This window comes from Macaca nemestrina, chromosome 11, assembly GCF_043159975.1.
Source record: "Macaca nemestrina isolate mMacNem1 chromosome 11, mMacNem.hap1, whole genome shotgun sequence".
In the NCBI taxonomy this organism is placed as follows: domain Eukaryota; kingdom Metazoa; phylum Chordata; class Mammalia; order Primates; family Cercopithecidae; genus Macaca; species Macaca nemestrina.
The window spans coordinates 49,667,073-49,688,478 of record NC_092135.1 but is presented as its reverse complement, the minus strand read 5'-3'; the positions used below and the strand labels follow the sequence as shown (position 1 = coordinate 49,688,478).

Sequence of the window (21,406 nt, the reverse complement as noted above, 5' to 3'; positions counted from 1 at the left end):
AACTAGTGGGAAAAAGATATTTAGGTATAAATTATAAAAGTTTATGCTGATTTGTCCTTGATTAAAAAATTGTTCAAGCAAGTTAGCTTCCGTGCTAATTGTAAAATATATATAAACTTTTTCCCCCAGTTCTATGAATGAAGTTGTACATACATCTCCTACAATAGGAAGTAATGTAGAAGAGATAGTGATTAATAATACACGTTTCCTAATGTGGGATATTGGTGGCCAAGAATCTCTTCGTTCTTCCTGGAACACTTACTATACTAACACAGAGGTAATGTTTCTTACAATATTTAATGCTTGGAAAACAGAATGCTTGGAAAACATCTAGATTTGAGCCCTTATAGTTAATCTTTTTGAAATATCACAGTATGTTAATATAGAGAGAGTTTAAGCAGAGTAAAATCTTTGATTTCCTATTCCAGGGTCATTGTTCAATATGTCCACTATCATTGAACCTCTATAGGGAGAATTGGTGGTTAATTATGTTTTGATTGTGTATTGATCCCAGAACTTGTCTTTAGTAGTTTTTTTTTTTGTTTTAAATGACTTCCATCTCATAGTTTATAATTTCATTTCTCTCTATTTATGTTTGACTGAGTTTAGCTCACCAAATGAGAGGGTTTTGGTGGTTTGAATCCTAGCCAGTTTTACTATTTTCTTTTACAAAACACAATTGCACATTAAATAATTGTTTTTCTTTTCGTTATAAGGCATTTTAGATGTAATCATGTCTTTTAATTTACACATTATTTTCCAAAGGAAATTTCAGACCTTTGACATTTAAGTGCTTCATTGCATAGACCTGTGAATTAAAAGACTGACAATTGTCTTCGTAGTGTTCATTATAAGTTAATAAAGCTGGTTTATATGTATGGAAAGCTGACTTTTAAGTCATTAAGAAACCATTAAGTGTATCTAACAACCTGATTTCCCAACACTGCATTAGGCATTTAATCTTTTTTTTTTATAAGGGAAGTTATGTGTGATTATAAAGGTATATATGCTACTGTATACATAATGCTATAGGTTTCAAATTCATGCCAACACTCTGAAAATTAACAGCTTTATTAAAATACCTTGGAATAAAATGGGCCTTACAGTGATAAAGTCACCTATCAGTAAGCTGTCAAGTGAGAGGGGAGGTAAAGTCGCAGTTCTCTCATACATCTGCCTTTTGGTTGATGAAGTCTGAAGAATAGAAAAGATCCAGAAAATCTTAAGAGTTTATTTAAAAATTAAGATCTAGGTCCAAAAAATAAATAGTGCATGTTACTCATAGGCGGTCAGAACCAACTTGGGCATCATAAATGCTATCATAAAGTGAGTAAGTTAAATCTCCATCTGTTCCTGCTGATCTGTTGCTTTTGGGTGCTCACGGAGTTGAGGAAGCAGTGCGAAGGAGCTCAGTCCTGCACAGCAGTCACAAGTCTTTCATTGCACCTTCTGATCCCAGTCTCATCAGTTCATGAAGGGGTTGTGCTTGCAGGTAGCAGGTGATACTTATGTAAGGAAGAGAGCTTGTTTTTAGATAGAGATTTATTCTTGCAGTTGGTTGATTTTTTTTTTTAATTGATTTCTTTAACTGTCACATTACTTTACTCCCATACCCATGCCCTTTTAGGATTTCAGATTGATATTAACAAATAATATCTACCTGGAAGTAATAAATTCAGGATCATATTGTATGTTTTTCTTACTGATTTGTAGTGCAAATAGATGGATATAGGCCCATTAGCATTCAAGATACTGAAAACAGACATGCGTTATATATATTAGTTGGAATGTTAGTATCATATATTCTCTTTTCTCTAAAAATTAGTAAATATATTAAAATCGATCAGACCTTTTGGCTTCACAATGTATAGGTAGCTCTGATTTTCCAACAATACCATAAGATTCCAATTTCTTGATATTAATAGCCTGTATATCAAATAAACACATTATAAATTTTACAGATACCAAATTATGTAATCACTAATAATTTTTTTGTAATTATTTTAGTTTGTAATAGTTGTTGTGGACAGTACAGACAGAGAGAGGATTTCTGTAACTAGAGAAGAGCTCTATAAAATGTTAGCGCATGAGGTAAGTAAGTAGTCTTTTTACATTAGATATGGGGAAGGGTATGTGAATCGCTATTTTGTTTTCTAGTTTCTCATGAGGGTGCTATCAATTTTAAATTTTTAAAAATAATTAGTTATTTGCTGGCCACGCCTGCTTGATTATTTTGACATCTCCCAATTTGGAATGTATCTGGAAGCAGCAGAAAGATTATGAAGTAAGTTGCAGAACTTTATTTCAGTTATCCTAGATACATTTGATTTCACAATTTTCCTGGGCAAAAGTAAGTGCTATAAGTGGCTTTCATTTTGCATTTTGAATAGATTAATTATACAGAGGATTATCATTGGAAATGAGATTTTAAAGTACCTGTGTGCTTAGCAATTCTTGATTGTTACTCAGCAGACTAATATTTAAATGTAATTGCTGTTAGATTTCTCTAATACTGTCCCTTTGACTAAACAAAACAAGATGACTAGCCCCATTTTCTTAGTCCTTGAAAAATACCGGCCGGGCACAGTGGCTCACTCCTGTAATCACAGCACTTTAGGAGACGGAGGTGGGAGGATCACTTGAACCCAGGAGTTCAAGACCAGCTGAGCAACATGGCAAGACCCCATCTCTACGAAAAATAAACAAAATTAGCCAGGTGTGGTGGCATGCACCTGTAGTCCCAGCTACTTGAGAGACTGAAGCAAGTGGATTGCTTGAGCCCAGGAGGTCAAGGCTACAGTGAGCTGTTCTTGCCAGTGCACTCCAGCCTAAATGACAGAGTGAGACCCTGTCTCAAAAAATAAAATTAAATTAAAAATAAATAAGTAGAAATAAAAATAGATTTAAAAATTAAGTTTTTTAAATAGAAAAATATTACGATAATGTAAGTTTAAAAAACAATAATATAGTCAACTTCATAACTATAATATAGTGTTTATATAGTATTTAGTAAAATTGAGTATTTTTGGATATTGCAGAAGCTACTTTCTCAACTCATTTATAGATAGGAATAGAAAAAATATTTAGATATGTAGAGTTTTTTTATTTCAGTGGAATGTTTTGCAAAGCTTAGGAAAACGAGTATCTTTGTAGTGAAGTTTTATGTTAATTTTATTATTGATTTGATGATCTGCTTTTGAGATTTGCTTTAAGAATTTTGTGTATTTCAGGCAACCTTTCAGGGCTTTAGGGAACCAAACCTAGTAAAGTAGTTTTGTAAGTTGAGGTTCCTCATTTCCTTATGACCACTAAGATGCACCTTTTCCTATTTTGGACTCTTAATTCCGGCAGCTGTGTTTAAACCTCGTGGAGGTTTACAGAAATACATCTTGCCATTCTGTGTTCATTTGCCAAATTCCATTTCTAGTTGGGATACAAGCAATAAGCCATAACAGAGGCAGAAGACAAAGGTTTTTTGTTTTTTTTTTTTCTTTTCAACTTCATATTTTGCAAAAATGCAGCATTTTTCAGTTTATTCCAAAGGGTGGTTTTATGAAGAGTTTGGAAAAAGGAAAATTGATACAAATGTTATTTGTCTCTGGGCTATATCTTTTACTTTGTTAACAGGTAGTCACCCTATCTGATTTTTACTCTAATTGGCCAATATGCAGCAGGATCAGTATATGAAGAGCCCAGTAGCAGGGTTCAAAGTCTTTGATTTTTACTAGCTGAGGGCATTAACTTACATAGGTCACTTAACTTTATCTGTTATGGGTGAGTACACTGGGGCCCAGAAAGGTTATGTGACTTGACTAGCTTTTTAAGATCTAGGTTTTGAACTTGAGTATTCTCATTCAGACTCTTTATTAGCAGAAGAAAAAAGAAGACATAAGTAGGGCCTAGTTGGAAAGTGAAAGGAGACTGAATGGGGAGATGACCAGAGAAGAAAGGAATTACAGATGAAGTTGGGAGTTTGAGCAAGCTACTCAGTAGGGTCAAGAAGAGCCAAACAGGCAGAGTTCTGGAGAGAGACAAATGGATCAAAGAGTGAGAATGTGTGAGTGAAAAATAAATGTAGACATGAGGTTACTTGGATGTTTCATACATACTACATAAACCAACAAAATCTTATTGTCATTGCTGATAACGATTCTTTACATTATTGCAAAATACAAAACTAAAAATTTTAAAATAATTTTCAAAGTTTTATCATAAATGAAGTGTTCAACTTTAAAACTCATTAATTTTAAAATGGTTCCAAACACCAAAGTCTGAAATTTTATTCAGAGTGACTCAACTTCTAGGAGTTACCTTCACAAATGAAGTGTTTTTGCTGTTGTTGTTGTTGTTGTTGTTGTTGTTTTGTTACAGAGTGTCACTCTGTTGCCCAGGCCAGAGTGCAGTGGCACCGTATCGGCTCGCTGCAACCTCCGTCTTCTGGGTTCAAGCAATTCTTCTGCCTCAGCCTCCCGAGTAGCTGAGATTACAGGCGCCCACCACCACACCCAGCTAATTTTTTAATATTTTTAGTAGAGACGAGGTTTCACCTTGTTGGCCAGGCTGGTCTCAAACTCCTGATCTCAAGTGATTTGCCCACCGCAGCCTCCCAAAGTGCTGGGATTACAGGCGTGAGCCACTGCGCCCAGCCCCCAAATGAAGTTTTAAGAAACAAATTGACAACTATGTATGGTATATAGAAGATGCTAAGTAAATATGTCTTGCAATTGCTGTTATTCATCTCCTTGATAAAACTAAAATATATCTTAGACTAAAAATTTGTAGCAGAAATGGTTTTAAAGTGTTTGAAATGGCTTATGTACAAAAGATCACCATTGTTCACCTTATACTTTGACCCCTTGTTAAGTCGAGTTGATGAACAGCCTTAATTTAATATATCTATTTTCTACTGTTCTAATGTATACATATTTGGTTTTGGGGTTATATAATAGAAAGCAAATGAAGATTTTCTTCTCTTTCTAAATATTTAAAAATTGATAAAATAACTTCTTAAAAGTCAAGAACTCTAAAGTTTGAAACTTTGAGATCTAGAAAAATTGATTTAAGGTATTTGGAGACCTTTTATTAAATGGCTTTGTTTTTTGTATTTTTCAATTTTCAGTTTAGGGACTTCTACAAATAATTTCATCATTAAGAATGAATACAAATTACTTATAATAATATAAACTATGTGTCGTAACTTGTGCCAAGTATTTGTCAGAAGGTTGTTCTTTCAACATGTCAACATTAGCAAACTTGACCTATATAAGACTTCAGCACACACTAGCAAGACATACTGAAACTGAGAAGATAGAAAGATAGGAATTAAATCCCATGGAAAGTCCATCTACTTATTGACTCAGCCACATAACAACTATTGATAATGGTTTCTTTTATTTGTGTTTTTTTGAGACAGAGTCTTACTCTGTCACCCAGGCTGGAGTGCAGCAACACTATCTTGGCTCACTACATCCTCCACCTCCTGGGTTCAAGCGATTTTCATCACTCAGCCTCCCAAGTAGCTGAGAGTACAGGTGTACACCACTACACCTTGCTGATTTTTATGTTTTCAGTTGAAACGGGGTTTCGCCCTGTTGGCCAGGCTGGTTTCAAACTTCTGGCTTCAAGATATCCCCCACCTTGGCCTTCCAAAGTGCTGGGATTACCGGTGTGAGACACCACGCCCAGCTGATTAATGGTTTCATTTTCTGTTTAGGAGAAAAGAAAAAATATTTACTGTATATCCTTGATAATAACTATATGTATACAAGTTATACTTTATCTCAATTGTGAACATTGTAGCAGTATTCCTTTCTGACCATACTTATTCAGATAACTGTATAAACTGTGGTAGCATTACTAGCTGCCATCCTGCAGAGGGCACTGTAATTAAAGTCAGTCCTGATTTTTTTTTTTTTTTTTAAATATGGAGTCTAGCTCTGTCACCCAGGCTGGAGTGCAGTGGTGTGATCTCGGCTCACTGTAAGCTCCACCTCCTGGGTTGACGCCATTCTCCTGCCTCAGCCTCCCAAGTAGCTGGGACTACAGGTGCCCACCACCACGCCCGGTTAATTTTTTTTGTATTTTTAGTAGACACGGGGTTTCACTGTGTTACCCAGGATGGTCTCGATCTCCTGACCTTGTGATCCGCTCGCCTCGGCCTCCCAAAGTGCTGGAATTACAGGCGTGAGCCAACGGGCCTGGCCTAGTCTTGATTGCTATATAAAATGTTTTATGTAACTCCTTTAACCAAATGAAAAATACAAATATACTACTAATGTTTTTATTTGCATCAGAATCATCAAAACTATATTCTAACGAGTCATTTTGTATCTGCTGAAGATTTTATTGATTCAAACACATACACACATTATTAAAACCAAAATATCTCAGTAAAATCCCTAAGAAGACAGATGCCATTCAACAGTTGTGAAAACTTGCAAGTGTGGCACCAAAACCTTAATTTTATATCTCTCAATATATAACAGAATTTTATGAGAATTTCATTTGCGAATTGAGTACATCCTTCATGGATTCTTGGCCCAGTATCCATGTAGGGAATTTAGGATATTTATTAACACCCTAAAATTGTACATAAACTTTAAAAATTTTTGTATATATGCATATGTGCGTTTTCAGGGGAAAGGTCTGTGATTTTAAACAGATTGTCAAGGAAGTCCCTAGCTTTAAAACTGGCAGGTAGAGAGGAGTGGGGCAGGAAAAGACTAAGAACCTGTGGCCTATTTTGTGAGTAAAACATTATACCTGTTATTTGGAGTGTGCACAATTACATTTGGAAAAGGGTTTATGCAGTGGGTGTTTTGCTCAGATCAGATACTCAAAAGATAATGAGGAATAAATTCAGAAAGCCTAAAGAACTTGCCTCTGAGTCATAGCATTGAAGCGATAGAACTTCTTATTGGGGAAACTTGGTAAGTTTAATGCCACTCCAAGATGGCCATATTACATATTCAAATCTAAGAAATCTTCATGTACAGTGACAGAAATTAGGGTGAATAGGATTGGTTTAGGATAGAACTTCAACTGAGAATTAAGCCCTAAGCTTTAAGGCATATATTGTAATGAATTCATTTATTTCCTATGCAGCTAGAAGGTACTAGCTATGTATGTTACTGGAAGATTTGCAATGTAGTCATTCATCATTTTCTGTGGAGCTTAATTCTCTTGTGGAATCATGATTGGGAAAGGCTGGTTTAGGAGGTTGGAGGGAAGGAAATATACACAAGAGAAATGATTTGAACAACATAGAGATGGCAGTGCCCAAAACTGTGTAGAGAGCAGTAGGATAGGTTGCTAATTACAGCAGAGGACTTATATGGGAGTGATGTAAGGTAAAACAGAAAAGTATAGGCAAGGTAGAATTTTGGAGAGCTCTCAAGTATTAGGCTAAAAGGTAGTTCTTTGCCATTTAAGCCTAATTTTGGATTTAGGGGGTGGGTAGTATGTATGCTGGAAAACATGACTGTTAAATACAGCACTTAGGACCATAAAAAATGGTAGTCTAAGACTACAAGAAATATGTAAACACATACAAGTATTAAAAATGTGTTATCAGCCTATGCGCTATGAGATGCTTTTATGTCACATAGTTGAGAAATTCTTGTTTACTAAGATTGTGAAAAAGATTCTGTTAATTAAGTTGAAAAATATGTGGAAAATGTATTGGCCTTTAAAGTTTTATTTGCTTTAATAGGACCTAAGAAAAGCTGGATTGCTGATTTTTGCTAATAAACAAGATGTTAAAGAATGCATGACTGTAGCAGAAATCTCCCAGTTTTTGAAGCTAACTTCTATTAAAGATCACCAGTGGCATATCCAGGCATGCTGTGCTCTAACTGGCGAGGGGTAAGAAGTCTTCCTCTTAGATGTTATCGAACTTGTATTTTGCTTAGAAACATGTATATCTTCTTTAAACTCCTAAATATTTAAGGCTATTGTGTACAAAACATCGTAAGGGACAGACGTAAGCTGTAGTTCATGTCTATAATCAGAGACTTTTTAGGGTGGTTCTGTAAATAGTAAAACAACGTAAACATAATACACATAAACCTACTGAACATGTAAGCATGTAGCTGTTAAAATTGCTGTAGGAGCTCAGAGAAACAGGAGTATCAGTGAGAGCTGGAGAAGTTAGGAAATACATTTTACGATGATAGTGAAACTGAAGACCTGACACTTGCTGAGCATGTCCTGTGTCTGGAGTGCTTTCCATATAGTGCTTCATTTAATCCCCATAACAGTCCTACAGAGTAATTGTTTGTAAGTGATATTTTATTCATAAAGAAGCTCAAGTCAAAGATAATTCATGTCTGAGACTACTTTGGGGTTACTGACTGTTGGAACTGATGCACTTAAACAAAAGAAGGATTGAGGGAATTGGAGAGAGTGTAGCAGTGATGTTCCTTGGTTCTGGAATGATAGGTGTTGGAAGAGAACTGTGTGCCTAGAGTAGAAATTTGCCCTGTCTAGTGCCCACAGTTGAAAGTATTTCAAGAAGGAAGTGGTGTGGTCGGCATTGTCAAATCTAAGATCAAGGACCAGGAGATGGAGGATGCCACTGAATTAACAACAAATGAATATATTCAACCATTTTGTCAGAACAAATTCTGTGCATTGGGAAAGTGGGCATAAGGTAAGTGTAGTTTAAAGAGGAGGTAGATTTTAGGAAGCAAAAATAGCTTTGTAAACTCTTGAGTGTGGCAGATGAAATAGAGGAGGTTGGAAATAGGATAAAAAGCCAAAAGAAGGATAAAAATAGAGTACAATTTTTGTTGTTGTTTTTCCAAAATATGGTGGATCTGTATATACAGTCATTCACCCTATAATGATGTTTTGGTCAGTGATAGACCACATATATGACGGTGGTCCCATAAAATTAAAATACTGTATGTTTACAATAACCTGTTCTATTTTTAGATACGTTTCAGTACAAAAGTTCTTACTATTGGGTTATGGTCATCTACAGAATTTAGTACAGTAACATGCTATGTAGATGTGTAGCCTGGGAGCACCAGGCTGTATAGCACGGAGCCTAGGTGCATACTAGACTATACCATCTAGGTTTGTGTAAGTACACTCTGTGATGTTCACACAGTGATGAAATCACCTGACACGTTTCTCAGAATGTATCCCTGTCATTGAATGATGCATGATTGCATTTAAAAGCAGAGGAAAAAAAGAAATAAGCGATAAAGGATTCTAAATAGAGGTCTTAAGTTTGGGGTTCTTGAGGTTTTAGAAAAGGACAAAAGCGTGGGGTATGGACGAATTTGCTCAAGTGGGAGAAATCGTTTTGCTTTCAAGACCAAGATGAAGGGTAAACCAAATATAATGAATTATTGAAGCCAAATCTTAATAGAAGGCACTATTACTGACATTTGGAAGAGCATAATTAGAACCTTAAAAAAGGTTTTTTAATTTAAAAAAAAACCTGTTCGTTAAAAAAATCACAGATAATACCAATTATCCATGTATTCATTTAAGTAAAAATATGTTAAATATTTCTTAGTCAAATAGTTTAGTATATATATCTTTGTCAAGCAAAAGCATGGATTTATAATATTTGGCAATAAAGACAAGTCATCTAGGATTGACATAGATTTAATTTATATACTTGGATAATTGTATGGAAAATGTATCATTAGTATGAACTCAATTTCATTTTAAAAAGAGGTAAAACAATTTTGTTTTAAAAATAGGAAGGTAATAGATGAGTTTGGTTTTGAGAGAAATGGTCTGTTTTTCTTTTATAGTTCAGCTGCCTTGATCTAAATTATTGGTTTTAGTATGCATTAGCGTTTTGATTCAGTGAATTGGAGATCACAAACTTCGGTGTGTGACTTCATTTGACTCCCACTTTTCCCATTTGCTAACATTGCCAACCTGGATTTCCTCTGTAACATTGGAAGGATTCTAATCTCAGTGTTGTAAAGATTAATTAAGAGAATGGATGTTAAGTCAGTTTCTAGTTTGCTATTAGGTAACTACTGTTCATTTATCAGTTTGGAGTTAAACAGTCTCTTCATCTATTATTTTTATGTACTATTTCCTGTCAGTAGTTTAAAAGTAATGAATCTAGTCCCAGGAGAAAAGCATGGGACAACCACCCCAAAACAACCATCTATTTACCTCATTGCTGTCTTTTTTCTATTTGTGTCTTCTTTTACATTATTAGACTCATACTTAACAAAAATCTGAATTGAAAAAAATTTATATTGTAACATAGTTTTTTGTGTCTACAAAAGCTTGTCATAGATAATACTTATTAACAGTTCTTCATTTTATTGTAACTTAATGTGTACAACCATTTCTCTTTTGCTGAACTTTTAGTTTCTTTTACCAGAATGAACATCCTTTTCTGTATTTTGGGTTATGTTCAATTACCAGTTGTTCAGTGATAACTGATGTTACCAATATGAAATTTTATTGCCTTCAAAAGTTTTATATACTTACATTTTATAATATTTATATAACATATTATGTGTATACTTTGTTTTAATAACTACAAAATATATATTTTGTTTAATATTCTGCCATTTGTCATTTATATCATGAGCATTTTATCCTATTATAAAATGGTTTTATTTCCTCCATTTCCTGGTGATGAGAATTATGAAATCATTTTTGAAAGGAAAATTTTAAATATTTCATCATACAAATGTCTTGTAATTTATTTGTTTTCTGTATTTCTAGACAGAAGTTATTTTTCTATTAAAAGTACTTTAATGAACAGTTTTGTATGTAAGTCTATGTTTATGTCTGATTTTCTTTTTTAGGATACATTTCTGGAAGTAGAAAAAGATTCAGAGTATTGATATTTTAAATATTTTTGATACATATTGCCAGATATATTTTTGACATATGTTGCTTTCTGTGGGCACTCATTGTATAATTACAAAGCTTTTTAAAAGTGTCAGACAGCATTCCAGGGACTAGAGATATAACGGAACCAAAAGAGCACAGATGTATTAGCTGGGCGTGGTGGCACACGCCTTTACTCCCCGCTACTGGGGGGCTGAGGTGGGGAGATCGCTTGAGCCCAGAGGTCATGGCTGCCATTGATTGTGCCATTGCACTCCAGCCTGGGTGACAGAGGGAGACCCTGTCTTAAAAAGAGGAAAGACAAAAAAAGCACAGATGGATTATGTATGAGAATATGGCTTCACTGCAGCAGCCCAAGCACTGAATATTATTGATTTTTAAATCTTTGTTATTTAGCTAAATGAAAAATACTGCCTTTTAGTTTGCTGTTCATAGCTTCTTAGTTCAGAATTTAATCAAATGATTTTGTTTTCTTTATAGGTTGTGCCAAGGACTTGAATGGATGATGTCACGACTTAAGATTAGATGATCTCTACTGACCTCTTCTCATAGACTTTGTATAAATGAAGTGCTGGACTTTACCTGAAAGCTGCAAAAATTAATGGTTTAGATATATTTATAATAAACTGATTTAAACTTTTTCTATAAGAAGAAAAATTAAGACCACTTATTTGAAAACAAAGATGAAGTCTCACCTTCCAATTTACTTTCTTATTAGTTTTTTCCAAAGTAAGTTATTAAAGCTGTGATTGACGTTTTTCTCATAATGAATCCTCTCAGGACATTGTGTAGCCTGTGGTAAGTACAAAGGGAGAGGAAGACATTTTGAATTTTAAGAGCTTTATTATCAGTATAACCCTCCCTAGTTGAATGTTGTTTTCTTCTTGTTCCATTAAGTCAAAATACAAATCAGCACAGATACTCAGTTTCCAATATTTTAAAATGTAATGTTACTTATGAAAAGTATTTTGCTTAAGGTTGTGTGTGTATTGTGTATATACCTCAAGTTCAAGTTAATGGCATTGATTTATGTTCCAGAGAAAAATAACACAAATATTAATAATATCCTTCGTTATAACCATAATGAGATAAGTATTGGCATTGGTGTTCAGTGCCATTTTATACTTTCTCTCTATGTTCTCTGTATTGTACTAACCAACCTCCCAAATCATTGAGCTGCTTATTTTAAAAAAAAAAAGGAAAAGGAAAAAGCATGACATTGCGTATTGATTTTTTGTTGTTGACCAAAATCACAAACATGGAAACACATAATTCAACAGAGTGGGATAGCTATCAGATTCTTGGCTTAGTATTACTAATGGGCAGGATTGTACAATGAGCAACTATCAGATTATTCCTTTCAGTGGTTCTTATGGCATCTAAATTACTGAATAAATTATTAATCCATTAATCAGTGAATCAAATTATGATTAAAATTATCAAATGAATGCTCAGCATTCATTGAAAACTGTTGTGTGAAACATGTCTACCCAGAAAAGTAATATTCTATAAATACTATTAAAAAACTTAGCTATATTATTTTTAAGCATTAAATTATACGTCAAGGAGTTAAAGTGAATTTCAGAGTAAAAGTAAGGCATGTTTCTGAGCAACATTGATAATTTCTTAATTTGTCAATTTCTTCTTATTTTGGTACTTGGAATATAGTGTGAGATTTTTTATTTCTAAATTTTGTTGTATCTATTACATAAATGCATTGACAATTATAAACTGCAAGTGTTTTTTGAATGATTTTAAGGATTTGGTTTAAAAATTGATTGCTACCATGTATTATTTGTACTAAGAAGTAACTTGACCCAAAACACCGTCTCTGTTTGCTTAGGGTATTTTTTTCAATGTCTGAAAGTTAGAGGTATTCCTGTCACAATTGTAAACAAACTTATCCTAAATGTGTTAAAACATATTCTGGGGTACTCTATCTCTATGTATCTTTCATGCCTTGAAAATCTGAAGGTTAATCCAAACTCACTTGTTTTAGCATATTTAAGAAAAAAAAAAACTACTTTTAATATCAGCCTTTTAAGTTTCATGAAGATTTTGGTGAGGAATAATAGTATATACTTTAAATATTGACAAAACTTTGAAAGTTTTCTTTCTTTAAAATGGGAAATACTCAATATCTAAATCCAGGTCAGGCATGGGAGATCAGTATTTAACATTGATGTTTTGTATTTTATATTTATAATGTTCAAAATGCAAGCATAACATTTAATCTTTGTCCACATGGTTTTACAAAAGTAAATCTTAAATTACTAAGCTTTTCTCATATGTTCTCATACTTTTTCAAATCACTATAAAGAATTACTTGTTATCTATTAAAAATCTCCTTCCCCCAAATCTGTATTACGGTTTCACCAGACAAATATTCTGTGATGTAGCCCAGAAAATCCGCACCTTTTGTCCTTTTTATTTTTTAATTTGAATAATCATGTGCTTAGTCCCTTGGATTACTGCCACATCAGTTTAACACAGTATCAGCACATTACCTTGTCATCAAGAGATTGGCTCAGATTTATTCTTAATTGGATGTTTAAAGCATGCACTACCTTGTTACAGTTGGTTTAGTGGATTATTGACTTGATATCATGAGAAGATGTGTAATTTTATACCACATTTATAAAATATGATTTTGTTTTCTACCCTTCAAGGTAAACATTAAAAATAAGGTGGTATTTGTGTACTTGTACATAAAACCAAAATTATAGTTGGGAAGAAATAAATTTATATATGAAAATGTCAAAATCATTTTAACAGTATTATTTTCAGATAAGATGGAGAGGCTGGTGAAAAGTCATATTGGCAATTTGTATGTAGTTTAAGTGGAATTAAGCAAAGGGAGATGCTTTTGGGTTTTTAACATGCCACTTTTGAGTGAAAACATCTCGTGGAGTCATTGTGTTCAGCTCTGAGAAGAACAAAGATTCATACTTCTGTACATGTGGTTGGATTTAAATATCCTGTGTTTGATACTAATTTTGAAAGTTATTTAACTTCTTTTGATATCTGGGCAAAAGTAACCATATGCTATAAGCATTTGAATATGTTTAATTTTGTCATAATAGCATCTGTGAAAGTGTATCTTACACATTATATAGAGGGTTCTTGTTTGAAATTTTCACTTCTTTTTTATCTTCCCAGTACATCTTGGTCCTCATAATGGGCAAAGCATACAACGAAGGCAGGTGGCTTAGGGGTTATAGTGGGGAAGTGGATAGGGGATTCATTTTCTTATATGACATTTTGCCTTAAGAATATAAGTGTTTTAGCGCTGCTGACTGGCATTTTTAATATAGGTAGTGAAAATGACTTTAGAAGCATGGGATGAAATAGAGGGAAGAAGAGTTTTTATTTTCTGGCCTTAAAAAGTGCCTAGTAGGTCATTTGAGACCTAGAGAAGTGCACAGAGCTTGAGCAAAGGCATGAAGTCCCTGACTTTCTTTTCCTTTTTGTCTCAGTATATAGTATTAAGATGCCTAGAAACATGACTCTATTGTCCCCTCTTGTATAGGCACTTTATGTTTCTTGCTGTCACTACAGCAACCACATACAGTACGGACAACCTCAAAACCTGTTTATATTAGTGTAAATAGAAAAACTATAGACAACTTTCTAGATTTCTCTGCAGGCATTTTTGGGAATGTATGTATAATAGGCTCTGCTTTGTATACAGGAGATAGTACCACATCATCGGTTATCTCCAAACTCCAGTCTTCTCTCAATTGCCCAGTTATATCTTGTCATCAATCCCTTTTTCAAGGCTGGGAAGAGACAAGTTTCTGCATGTAACTTTGACCCCTCACACTCTCCAAATGTAATCTGGATCTCCTTGCTTTCAAGATCAGCTTCCCCATAGCTCAGGTATCCCCTTCTCTCCTGTGTCTTCATTTACTCTCAGTGACGATATCTCTGTCCTGGAGGTTACTTTAAACTTTCTCTATAATCATTGCTATAGACAATGGTTTCCAAACCAGTAGTTTCTATGCAGCTTTTCTAGTTCCTTGCTATCTTCTCACCACTGACTTGAGGCAGTGATTTGGACTTTGCTCATTAGAGAGCATTATCAGAGATGTGGAGTCCATCAGAAGACCAGCTTGCAGTGTGAATAGCATATAGATGCCAATATTATAATTCTTTATATTTAACATTTTCATGCTTCTTAATTTAACTTCACATGTTGGGAAGTAGATTCAGAAACTTAGGAGAAATACCCAGACTCTGCCACTTCCTTGAGCTACTAGTTAGGCATGGGCAGGATTAAGTTTTGTGTGTATTATCTTCCCACTACCAAGAATGGTTATGTTTCACAGAATACCAGTTCAGTTTGAGTTGGAAAAAGATGCCAAACCAAATTTATATATAGCCTATAACCTAAGGGCATTCTTGAAGCTATTGCCCACATCCCATTTTTTAGTTCATGTTTACTTACAAAATAGAGATAAACATTAGATGTCTAAAGGAGTGAGTAATGAAAAGCCTGTCCTTACAAAATAAACCTGTTTAAATGGGCTTTAAAAGACATCAAAATAATCACTTGTCATGCATTGACTGTAAATAGAGATAAAGAAATACGTCTTTAAAGCTCCACTTATACAAAAATAAAACTTCTATATCATGTTCCCTCGAAGAATGTATGATAGTTTATTTTAAGACCATGATAATAGAGTAAAAAGGAAAGAAAGCCAGAAATTAGAATTTTGGATGCTAAAAAGTAACTTTCTAGTTAACCCTAAAGCCCTGTCAAATTGGGAAGAAATGTTCCAGGATACACTTGGATTAGTTATGCAGTATTTCTTATCAATTGTCTAGCCCTTGTGTATTGTTCTGAAAACTAAAGTTTAAATCTTTATGCTGTTACCTGCTAGACATCCCGTTCTTTGGTAAAAGATTCCCATAGTCTGTACTCAAGAAGTGCCTAAAAATGGACTTGTGTTGATTTTAAGCCCATCTAATAAATTATATGTATTTTCTATGGTATCGTATGTGCTTGTCTTAACTGATGACATAGCCTAGAGGGTTTCTGTCACAATTTGTGCTTTATTTGAATAAAAAGTCTTTTTTTTCTTTTTCTTTCTTTTTTTTTTTTTTTGAGACATTGTCTTGCTCTGTCGCCCATGCTGGACTGCAGTGGCGTGATCTCGGTTCACTGCAACCTTCACCTCCCCGGTTCACGCCATTCTCCTGCCTCAGCCTGCCAAGTAGCTGGGACTACAGGCGCCCGCCACCACGCCCGGCTAATTTTTTTGTATTTTTAGTAGAGACAAGGTTTCACCACGTTAGCCAGGATGGTCTCGATCTGCTGACCTCATGATTCGCCTGCCTTGGCCTCCCAAAGTGCTGGAATTACAGGCGTGAGCCACTGTGCCTGGCCTGAATAAAAAGTCTTGAAATTGAAGACACTCACCTAACCCTCAACAAACCATGACGTAATGAAGCACAAGCCACACCATTTTGTCTCTTTCCTAATACAAATAGTCATGTCCCTGGCATTAGTTCATGCCGAGACTAGAAAACTGAACCCTACTACTGTTTTTTAAAAAACAATTTTAACAGAATATTAAACTGTATGTTTGAAATCATAAGTAAAAGTTTGTTGCTTGCATACGAGTAGCCTCTTGATTCTCATAGTGGTGATTTTGCATCGTATCATTTAGATGTTGAGCCATTTGTGCATGTGCATAAGTGCCCAAATTCCTCCTCTTTGTTTAGATTCTACTTACAAATCAGACTAATAGAATCTGAATACATTTATCATATATTCTTCCAGGGTTTTTTTTTTAAACTGACTGTAGAGTGTGGCTGTAAGTTCTGGGGCAAAGCTTGATTGTATTTTCAGTTATGTATAGTTACATTGTTTCATGTTAGAAATCATCGTGCATGGGAAGTAAAATGTGCATATGATTTTAAATTATTGTAATATGTACTATACCCTTCCCCTAAACTTCTTTCATTGATGATACACAGAATTCCTCTATTTTTGCTTGAAAATAGTCCTTTAGATTGGAGTAGCCTTTTCTTACATCCCCTCTGTGGTTCCATGAGATGAGGTGATACCTGCAAAGCACTTTTAAAGATGTTTTTTAGGCTAATGTCCAGGATACAGCATTGAGGACGCAGCTATGTCTAATGAGGGCTCTGTTGGTTGCTAGAGATGAGAGAAATGTATACTAATCATTTTAATTTGTACTTAAAATACATTTTACTAATCATATTGATTTTAAATATGACATTCTTCTTGTAGATATTAATCTTTCTTGTTTATCATATTGTCCTAGAGAAGCCTAGATAAAAATGGGTTCCACCTAGTCTCTTTGTGTAACACCTTCCCCCGCTCTGCTCCCCATCCCTGCCAATTGAGCTCTATGCATATTGACAAGCAAATAAGAAAATCTTTGGTTTCTTGTATTTGAATTTCCAAAACAATAAAAGGTTTTGACTTAAGATTTGCATGCAAGAAGAGGCAGAAATTTTGTCTCATCTTTTTATCATTTTGCGAACTTGTGTTTCTCTGTATGCTAGGAAAATTTTACACACAAGGAATGTTTGAAAAACAATTTTAGAGTGCCTGGGTGGTTTTTATTTGGTCAGTACTGATGTGTTGGGTGTCTAGGGAAATAATGCTTCAGGACCTTTTTAACAACACAGCTTCATGAATGACTGGGGGATCTTTATGTTTGTGCTGAGAAAAGGGAGGGAGTGGACAGGTTGGAGTGGGGACCTTCATTGAAAGCAGCGCAGTCAGCTACTTTGTAGATGTGTTTTTTCATTATACTTATAACAATGTTCTTGTGTCCATAATTGACTGAAATGTCAAGCTCCAGGAATGCAAAGTGTTTATCAGGTGACCAGAAGTAGAACCTTGTTGATTATGAAATGGAAGAATAATGTCAAGGTAGTTGGGGTAAAATGACAAATAAGATTTTACTGGTGAATTTCCATGCTTAATATGTACATTAACCTCTTTTTAAGTTGCATGTTAATCTGGTATAACGTATTGTCTCTGGTTTATGCTTTGAGTAAAAAGGCAAAAAAAAAAAACGAGTTACAATTGTTAACTCTGTTATGTACTATTACATATACCTTTTCTTTTAGAAAGGGTTAATTATAATTACTATTCACACCTCTGTGTTGTCAGTGTTTTTATTCTGGTTTATTCTCTAAATGTGCAGATTCAGTGTCGGAAGACTGGGATCCACATGGTAATTGAAAAGGTATGACAGCTGCTTTGTACAAATGACAAAAAGATTGTCCTGATCTTCTCTAGGAAACTTTTCTGGCCCTGGTCAATTTATAGAGAGCTCTCTCTCTTTTATTTCTGAATGTTAGAATTGGAAATGAGCCTGACAAATTATGATCAGTTTGCATAGTTGATTTATTTTAAAATCTGAGAAAAGTTCAGTCATTTAAAATGAATATCATTAAAGTGAACATTCATGACCTTAGTTGATAGTAAACAGAAGAAAAAAGGGAAAAAGGGAGAGAGGAGTCAGCCCCAGTCACATGCTGACTTCAATATCGTGTTTCTCCCCTCCGCTAGAATGTAAACCGCAGGATGGCAATTACATCTCTCTGTGCTGAACACAGTGCCTGGTATGTAACAGGTGTTCAATTTATATGTGTTGACGAATGAATGAATGGATTCCTAATGTTTTTGTTGTTTTTTTCTACATCTTTTGTTCTCATAGGTAGGTTTTTTTTTTTTTTTTTTTTTTAACCTATGTGATTGCAGCATACTGCCTCGTTTAATTCTTACTTAACACTTACCTCAATTCTCATTTAATTCTGCCTAATTTCAAAAGGGTTTCTAGGTGACTGTGTTTTCCTCATTCAGTCTTTTAGTAGAAATAGCACTTATTTCCTTAAAAATGGCTTAAAAGCATCATGCAGTGGCAGATATGTAGAAATTTTATGTATTTGAAATCTGTGTGGGCCTACATCAAGGAATGTAAGTAACATAGCAGAGTTTGTTGTCAGCATCTGCAGACATTGAAATAGTAAATGGTACAGCAACTTTTTTGGAAAAACAGCTTTGTCTTATTCATCTTTTATGCTCATTCTTCCTTCATTTTTTGATATCTGGAATATCCCCTTTTTGCTGGTAAATAATTTTTGTCCCATGAAGTTGATGAGATTTTCACAACATTAGAATAACCTCTAACAGTCCTTTTGAATGTGTTCCTTATGATTGATTGCCACCCTTTTGGGATTCCATGAGGTGGGATGCCTAGGTGACTCATTATTCTCATCATCACATACTTTGCATTCTAGCAAATTGTTCTATACCAAAATTGATGTTTACCTAAAAAATATTTTTGAAACACTTCTAATACATTTAGATCCCCAAATTATATTCTACTGTATCTCCTATATTATTACAACATTGCAATGGACATCTACTTAATGTGTTTTTTCATATTTAAAATTATTTCTTTTGGCTGTAATCTCAGGTGAAACTACTAGATTAAATGGTAGGATGGGATTTGAGGGTGCCTATTTCAAATTTCACTAATATGTTAAACAACAACAACCGTTTCCAATTTAACAGAGGGATAAGCATATTGTTATAGTTTGCACTTAGACTATTTTTCTTTGCTGTTTTAATTTCCTCTGAATTGTTCTTTTGCTTTATTTATTTATTATGATCTTGATGTTATTGTGAATAAATTAAATTCTTAAAATAGTAAATATAAGTACCATGTGCTAACCAATTTCGCCAATGGAGCTTTGTTTAAATAGTGAATATATTATCTCTTGTCATGTTTTTGCAGATGTGTGTGCAAAACACATCCTAGTATGCTGTTTACATTTTTATAATTATCTTTTCAGCATATAGAGTGGTGTGTTTTTTGAGATAGAGTCCCACTCTATCACCCAAGCTGGCATGCAGTGGTGTGATCTTGGCTCACTGCAATCTGTGCCTCCTGGGTTCAAGCAGTTCTCCTGCCTCAGCCTCCCGAGTAGCTGGGATTACAGGCATGTGTCACCATGCCTGGTTAATTTTTTTGTATTTTTGGTAGAGACAGGGTTTTGCCATGTTGGCCAGGCTGGTCTCAAACTCCTGGTCTCAAGTCATCTGCTCGTTTCAGCTTCTCAAAGTGCTGCGATTATGGTTGTGAGTCACCACTCCTGGCCTAAAGTGTTTGTTAATGTAAAAAAATTACAGCCAGGTGTGGTGACTCACGCCTGTAATCCCAGCACTTTTGGAGGCTGAGGTGGGCAGATCACTTGAGGTCAAGAGTTTGAGACTAGCCTGTCCAACATGGTGAAGCCCTGTCTCTACTAAAAATAGAAAAAAATTAGCTGGGTGTGGTGGTGCACGCCAGTAATTCTAGCTACTCAAGAGGCTGAGGCATGAGAATCGCTTGAACCTGGGAGGCGGAGGTTGCAGTGAGCCAAGATCACGCCACTGCACTCCAGCCTGGGTAACAGAGTGCGACTTTGTCTTAAAAAAAAAACAACAACAAAAAACCTTACAGGCTGTGCACCAAGGTGGCTCACACCTGTAATCCCAGCACTTTGGGAGGTCGAGGCAGGTGGATCACCTGAGGTCAGGAGTTCAAGACCAGCCTGGGCAACGTGGTAAAACCCTGTCTCTACTAAAAATACAAAAATTAGCCGGGCGCAGTGGCACATGCCTATAATCCCAGCTGCTCAGGAGGCTGAGGCAGGAGAACCACTTGAGCCTGGGAGGCGGAGCTTGCAGTGAGCCGGGATTGTGCCACTACACTCCAGCCTGAGAGAGAGAGCGAGACTCCATCTCAAAAAAAAAAAAAAAAAAAAATCACGTAAGATATACATGACTCCTTTGAGTGAAAATCAGAAAAGAGATATAATAAGCCAAATTGAGATAATTAAAATTATCAATTTTCCCAACATTCTAAGAAAACCATTATCAACACTTTGAGACATGTAACGGTGTTTCAGTTAGCAATGGATGACATACATGGTGGTGGTCCTGTATGATTGTAATGGAGCTTAAAAATTCCTATCACTTAGTGATGATGTAACTTGTAACGTTGTGGCACCGTTTGTTTTTAAAATAAATTTAGTATAGCCTAAGTGTAGGGTGTGTGTAAAGTCTACAGTACTGCACAGTAATGTTCTAGGCCTTTATTTTCACTCACCACTGACTCACCCAGAACAACTTCCAGTCCTGCAAGCTCCAGTCACATTAAGTGCCTTATACAGATGTACCATTTTTTAATCTTTTAAAGAAATTTTGTGTAAATTTATGGGGTATAAGTACAATTTTGTTAAATCTATAGATTGCATAGTGGTGAAGTCAGAGCTTTTTTTTTTTTTTTTTTTTTTCTTCTTTTTCTTCTTTTTGAGACGGAGTCTCGCTCTGTCGCCCAGGCTGGAGTGCAGTGGCGGGATCTCAGCTCACTGCAAGCTCCGCCTCCCAGGTTTACGCCATTCTCCTGCCTCAGCCTCCCGAGTAGCTGGGACTACAGGCGCCCGCCACCTCGCCCAGCTAGTTTTTTGTATTTTTTAGTAGAGACGGGGTTTCACTGTGTTAGCCAGGATGGTCTCGATCTCCGAGCTTTTA

The 21,406-nt window shown here is 35.1% G+C and overlaps 1 protein-coding gene across 2 annotated transcripts in view; it reads left to right on the top strand.

The window, feature by feature from the left end:
• The window catches only part of LOC105492664 (ARF like GTPase 5A), a 34,749-nt gene extending 14,108 nt beyond the window's left edge, over positions 1–20,641 (top strand). Inside the window, exons 3-7 of one of the 2 annotated variants that reach the window (XR_011609774.1) lie at positions 130–277; positions 2,008–2,091; positions 7,712–7,863; positions 11,320–18,068; positions 18,395–20,641. Coding sequence is in view for 1 of the 2 variants with exons in the window: in XM_011759905.3 (XP_011758207.1) it covers positions 130–277; positions 2,008–2,091; positions 7,712–7,863; positions 11,320–11,368 (433 nt within the window). In the remaining variant the exon portion in view is untranslated. Of the gene's footprint in view, positions 1–129; positions 278–2,007; positions 2,092–7,711; positions 7,864–11,319 lie in introns of both variants that reach the window. The other variant, XM_011759905.3, reaches the window with a different exon arrangement.
• The last annotated feature ends 765 nt before the right edge of the window (positions 20,642–21,406 follow it).